At 39.6% G+C, this 6,893-nt stretch overlaps 1 protein-coding gene across 1 annotated transcript; it reads left to right on the top strand.

Moving 5' to 3' along the window:
- The first annotated feature begins 639 nt into the window (after nt 1-639).
- bhlhe23 (basic helix-loop-helix family, member e23) lies at nt 640-4,728 on the top strand. Its single transcript, XM_086005452.1, has one exon. It carries the CDS (start codon nt 1,050-1,052, stop codon nt 1,797-1,799), a length of 750 nt encoding a protein of 249 aa, XP_085861578.1. The 5' UTR covers nt 640-1,049; the 3' UTR covers nt 1,800-4,728.
- Nucleotides 4,729-6,893: the final 2,165 nt, after the last annotated feature.

Raw genomic sequence — 6,893 nt, 5'->3', positions numbered from 1 at the left:
CATGGTAAAACTCTCTCATATGGTTGAAATTATTTTTGTCCGAGTGGATTTGCTTTTGTCACAAAATGGTGATCAGATCAACTAATCTTATTCGTGAAGTAATAAAAGCCCGTGGCTAACTCCAATTGCAAAGATTTGTCCTCATCGATCTCAAAATGATGTTCACCTCCTTCACTAACTAGAAAGTGTTTGAAGCGTACGCAGACTATTACTGTGTTCTCTTTGAAATGTTTTGTGCTTGTCCTCACACATTTCATTAGCCCTGTTGAGTAATTAAAGCGAAGGTATTTGGTAAATCTAAGCAATGCCATCTTTATATTGTGCCTGACCTACTTCTAAAAGCGGCAAGCAGAATTTTACTAATACAGACCCGGTGGGCCAAATGGCCTTCCTCTGTGCTGTGCTATGATTATGCGTTTTATAGGTATAAAAAAAACTTCTAAAACAAGTTAACCCTGACATCACTGCAAACAGTGAGGTAAATAGTTCATTGCTTTTGATGTTTGATCTTTTTATTCCTAATTATTGAAATAGTTTGATTCGTTATATGCATACGTATGCAACAACTGAATGAGTCATTTGACCTTTTGTCTATACCCCATAGCTGTTGATGGAATTTGCTGCGTTATGTCATATTGCTAGCGTGATGAAATTGTTTGTAAAATGTTCGGATTGCTGAAGCCTGCATGCAATGCTTCAGAGCTTTTGTCGGACATTAGTTTTTGTGTGTGTGTGTGTGTTAGATTAAACCCAACTGACTGTATTGGCAGCTGCCTTCCTTTTCTTCAAAACGTTTTAATCCTATTAATTAAAGCGTCCTCCTGATTGGGTAGACGGCATGTCCCAACAGGCGAGTCTCTGTAATAACCTGAAAGTGGGATAGAAAGTGAGTCACATCTCTCCCAGTGCCAGGACACACACTGGAGTAGGAGTCGTGGAGCTGTCACACAGAGCATCTCTGGACTTTTATTTTCAGCACGCCGCAGATTTAAAATTGAAGAAAGACGAAGAGGGGTAATCCTTTTGATTCAAGTGACTGATTCTAAAAAATGAACGTTGCGGAAGGAGATCTATTTCACAACACTGCAAACATCTCTGTCAAAGGGAGGGATGAGTTAAATTCCATTGTCAATGACACATATATTGATCTGCCCCAGCGCTACGGCCAATCTACGTTTAGCTACAGTGGCACTAGCCGTGGTGCTGAAAACCGGGAGAGCTGGTCTGGACAAAGCTGTACTCCATACACCATCAGTCAGGACCCAAAAGCAACAGAAAGCAGCGAAGAGCAGACAGGAGACGAAGAAGATAGCGACGGTCGATCTGCCGGGAGCACAAGGAATCCAGGCAGTGACAACGAGGGCAAACTAAAAAGTTCAATTGGCAAGAAAGGCAAAGAGCCGCGATCGCTGAGACTGAGTATTAACGCAAGGGAGAGGAGAAGGATGCACGACTTAAACGATGCACTGGATGGTCTTAGGTCTGTGATCCCTTATGCCCATAGCCCATCGGTGAGAAAACTGTCCAAAATTGCCACTTTGCTTCTGGCGAAAAACTACATCTTGATGCAGGCTCAGGCTTTGGATGAGATGAGGCGGTTGGTAGCGTATTTGAACCAGGGCCAGGCACTGACAGGACCCATTCCATCTGCAGCTGCACTGACCAACACGCTGAGCTCCTTTGGACAGTCTGCTGTTTATCCATTCACAGGCACTTCCATTGCTTCTTGTCCGGACAAATGCGCTGTGTATACAGGAACACCCTCCAGTCTTTGCAAACATTGTAACGATAAGCCTTAATCAACGTGTCAATCCATTCATCCATCTGTCCATCCATTCACACATCTATTCAGTTGTGTATTTATACACCTTTTTTGCTCACTTGTGTCTGTGTATCAAATCAAGCAGTTTGTCTCCAGCTAGTATCCATTTCCTCTCCACTTGTCAGTTTTAGCGAACCCACCTGTTTGTAAAATGTGATCAATTGATATGAATAGATAGATGGATAAATGGCTCATTAAAGACTTATGTTATGGAATCTTTCAAAGTTAATTTTCCCTGTCTTATGTATGACTGCACTCGTTTGGAGCGTTCAACAATTGTTAACTATGCAACATCTCTACACCAAGATCTGAAGATACAAGAGACCGATTTCCCATTATATCTGGCAACATATTACCACGAACAAGGCGATTTGAGAAGTCAAGGCATTTATATTTGTGTCCCAAGTAAATAGAGAAAGGTCTTATATTTTGTCAAATTAACTTCTCACGCACATTTGATGTCGATGGAATCCATTTACGATACCGTTAAGTGATGAATGTGCGAAATCCGCCTTTTAGGGAGAATGATTGTATATTCAATTTGATTACATGTCATTGACCCATGCACTAAATAGGAGACGTTTAGGTGAAGCAGTGTTTACGCTGCTGTTCTTCACTAATTAATTGAAAAGTTTGTTTTAAGAAAAATATATTTCCAAAGTCACACAAACTTGTTCTGCTCAACTATCAATTGCTTATTTCATGTATATGTATTTAACCGAATAAAGTTAACAGGAAACATTGATGTTGTGGGTTATATTATTTTCTGGCCTGGCCTGCTTAAAAATGAGTAATATTCTTAGATCAATAATATTTAATTCGTGTTACTTATTCTAATAACATGTTGACTTTCTGCACGCTTGCCTGTGTTATTAAGCGATGCGAATCCAATGGCTGGTATAAAATGTGTTGCTGTATAAAATACAAAGTGTATCACCTTAAAATAGATTTGCTCGGAAAGCGGGCTGTGTAAATCAAAGTTTCAAGTGACGATTGACTCCTCTTACCTGAATTATAATTATATATATATTAATTCATTGGAAATGTTAAATATGCAATTGTGCAATGGATGTCTTTACGATAAATCTTTTACGAAATAGTTAAGTATAATTGAGCAGAATGCTTTGAGAATGTGACGTACAATTCACCATAATTACTGATCATTTGTTGCATGAATTTCCATCCAAATTGCAAGCATTTTCCTGCACTCGTCTTTTGGAAGTATTCGCCTTTCCTGCTGTATTATGAGTTGTTTTTATAGTCCGACTGTGAATTCCGGCAACGCACTTAAGTGAATTTATAATTGAAAACATGAACGATGCTGACTTATTCAAAAAGGGAAAGCACATTAAGGACAATATCTGTACATTAAATATAGTGAGTGCTCCTCTAGTATTACTTTTATATAAATGTCCACTACTCACTTATAAATTTAAATTGTACCTAAACTGAAAAAGACAATTTGGTTAATGCTTCTGCTTTGACTTTTGTGTTCACACTACATTAGACAGTACTTGTTACGCATAGGAATTTTATATTTCATTGTATTTATTTCAACTTTAGTTTAAGCTGAGACAAATTAAAACTAATACTAAACAGTTACTTTGAGATGTGAAATTTGTGTGTGCGGTGGTTAAAGTAATAGAAACGTAAAATGTGTATGATATAATGAAAATCTTGACTTGTCCGAATTGAAGGCCTTCCTAAAGTACACTCGGAGCATCCTTCAGAATGTTCCACTGGAATGAAGGGCGCCTAGTGTTCCTCCATATTGGAGCGTGTATTGATGTGTTGTTTACATTGCAGCCTATAGAGATTCAAGTGGTAAGTTTAGAAATTTCAGTGTGTCCTCTGTAAATGAAAAGACCTTTGTGCACTGAAAAACAGAGGCCACTGAGTGAAATCTATAGCCAGATTTTTTTTGCCAGGTCCTAGGATTCTAATGTGCATTTTGCTACATGTTAGTATTAAGAAGTAAGTTTAATACAAAAGCAAACGGAAATGATTACAGATTGTCCCAAAACATTTGAGATATTTACTTGCATGCTGGCCAGTGCAAGAGTATCCCACTGTTGTGTAGTTGTATTCCAGAACTCATATGTAATGTTTCCTTTGTATACTCTCTCATCAAGCTCCAGCTTTCAATCATTGTGAATGTTATTAATCATAGTAGTGAAAAAGCTTTAATAGCATTGTTGTAATGTAGTAATTCAGCTTTTTTCTAAGACTGGTTTATAAAATGTGTCTGATATTTCTTATTGGCACTCTATATAGTTTCAGAATATTGGTGTTTGTGAAAGAGCCTGACCAGCAGTGTTACAGCTTTACTATATTGAGTCATTTGGGTTAAACTAATACTCCAAAGTTCAAACATCACAATCATGAAAAAGTTGCTTTGGTATGCATGCTAGATTCTAGAACTCCATTTTTTAAACACTAAAATAACCCTTATGAGACCAAAAAAATCCTCATAAGAAATATCAACATATGTGATGACCAAATATCACTGTTGTATCAAAATGTCATGTAACCAGCTGATGAAGTAGCTGCTTTTTACTGGCCAATCCTGTTTTATGGTGTGATTCACTGCAGAGCATCATCGTTTGTTTATTCATATTGAGTTGTAATGTTGCTATCCTCTTTTTCTATTTTATAACTGTGATTTTACTCTTCCACATTATTTTGTGATGTCATAAAAAATTATATAAAGTATCATAATAACTGACTCCAGACCTTAACAAGAAAAACTTCTTGAATGACCTTCTACACATTGAAAAGCAATGGACATGTATAGCCTGCAATGAAACATTGATTCCTATTTTGTCACATTTGTACTGTGATAATCTTACATTAAATGCATGCCTGCAAACTTCATTATGCCAGCTGAGGTGTCCAAATTTTTGCTTGGAAATATTGATCTTTAAGGAGCATAAAATCACCTAAGTTACAGCATGTCTCTTTGCAAAAATGTTTGGGACCTTTGGTCTGAAGATGACCCTGGGCTTTCAGTGAGTGTAACTAATTTGTACATGAGCATTGTGTGAGTGAAAAAGTTACAACCTGAAACTACAAAAGTAATGAACAACTTATTTTGAAAATCAGAAAAGATAAAATAAGTTTGCAATTTTTAAATGTAACTTTATAATAAGATCTAAAAACAAAATATGGAAAATGTGGGTAACAAAACACAAATTGCACTACTGTAACAGAATTATTTAACATATATATAACGATAAAGAACTTTTAACCATGGGTTTCCAAAATTAACAAAACTTTTGTAACTACAACACAGCACTGAAGTAATTTAATCACCAAAAGCAGTAGATATCGGATCCTTAAAAGGAATCACCTGAAATAAATAATAGTCATTACCAAAGCTGAAATCCAAGAAACAGACATCAGGGTCGATTTTCAGTGTGCCGTGGAGTCGGGATTGGAGGCGTGCGGGTGGGTTAAATTCCCGAATTCGGGGGTCCCGACACCATCCCGCCCAAAACCTGCCTCCGTGTAAGTTTCAAAGGAGGCGGGTACCCGCCCCGCACTAGGACCCGCCGACCTGAGGCGGGAATGGATTAGTGCCAATTAAGCTTAATCCCTATTTTGAAGGTAGTCGTGTGGGATTCCCAATGGCTCCAAACCACACCAAGTTAGAGGAGTCGGGTCGTCGGGTTGAAGGACTTGGAGGGGTCGAGATGTCAGTGTTCAGGCGAGTGATGGGTGCATGAGTGCAATGGTAAGTGTGTTTGGTGTGTCAAAAGTGTGGAAAGAAGTTTAAATTACCTGTACTTACCTTCCTTCCTCTAGGTTTCAGGAGTCCATCATCCAGCCGGCACAGAAAGCAGAATGGCTGTGATCTGTCAAAAGTGACAGCCTGCAGCTTTCAGTGCCGGTGAGATTTCTAACTGAGTCTGTGTAGAAGGACTCAGGTTCGAAGTAAGATTGTCAGTGTTTGACAGCTTCAAACAGCTGTGAAACACTGATATTTCATCTGTCAACAGGTCTTGACAGATGAAATTTCAGTCTGTGACATCACCTGTTGCCGGGTGGCCCTTATTTGGCCTGCTGAGCCCGCTGGGCAGGCTCAACAAGGTCAATCAAGCTAAAATCACGTGGATTGGCCGCATCTCGATGGAGGCGGGACTACAACCCCGAAAGTTGTAGTCCCGCCTCCTTCCCAACTTCTGAATGAAAATCCTGCCCATCATTTCAACAAAGGAATCCTTGCTGACAGAAGCCAAACTAATTAGGCCACTAACTAAACAGTGGGGAAGAGTTTAACTCCCTCCGCCCGTCAGAAATGGTGCAGTAGTGGCATTAAAATGGAACTGGTGGACTTATTGCCCCTGTTCCCGTTCCACTGCCATTTTTCCTGGGGCCTTCCACTTTACGGCTGAAGCACCCACCTGAATCAGGCAGGAGCCTCATTAATCTAGGAAAATTGAGTTCCTATACATACACAGGACCCCCATGCAATTCTAACTGCCTACCAATGTTCCCTCTAAACTGCGCGCGTGCATGGCCGCACAGTAATCTGCAACGTCCCGCACAGGCCGCTCACATGCTTTAATATTGCATGCGCAGAAATTTAAAGGGACTGCGCACTGAAAGAAACAGGCCGCGCAGAACATAGTGCAGCCTCCAGGGAACATTGCTGCCTACTAGATGGAGTATATGCCGTGGACGTTCAGTTCAGTAAAACCTGGCAGTACAGCCAAAAAGGTCAGAAAAGGTAAGTGTTGAAATTATTTTTGTCGGTCCAGGAGGAGGCATGAATGCTGCACAAGACTACCCACGCCACCCCCGCAACCCAACCCCCTGCAACCCAACCCCCAATGATCTGCTATGTTAAATGTCCACTTTAGTGCTGATGTGCATCCAAAACCACTTTGCATCAATATGCAAGTGGCAGTATAAATTTATTTGAAATCAATAATCAACAACAAGGCATGCGCTTAATGGGATTTACCAATCTAAGTATTTTTCTGATAAAGGTGAAGCCTACTGCTGAAGCAGCTGTTTAAGTTACCTTCATGATTTAAACAGGGCTTGGAGTTAATTTATACTATTAGAT

The sequence above is a fragment of the Somniosus microcephalus genome, chromosome 13, assembly GCF_052327205.1.
Source record: "Somniosus microcephalus isolate GS21.2 chromosome 13, FLI_Smic_1.0, whole genome shotgun sequence".
Taxonomy (NCBI): Eukaryota; Metazoa; Chordata; class Chondrichthyes; order Squaliformes; family Somniosidae; genus Somniosus; species Somniosus microcephalus.
This window is presented reverse-complemented; position numbering and strand designations above follow the sequence as displayed.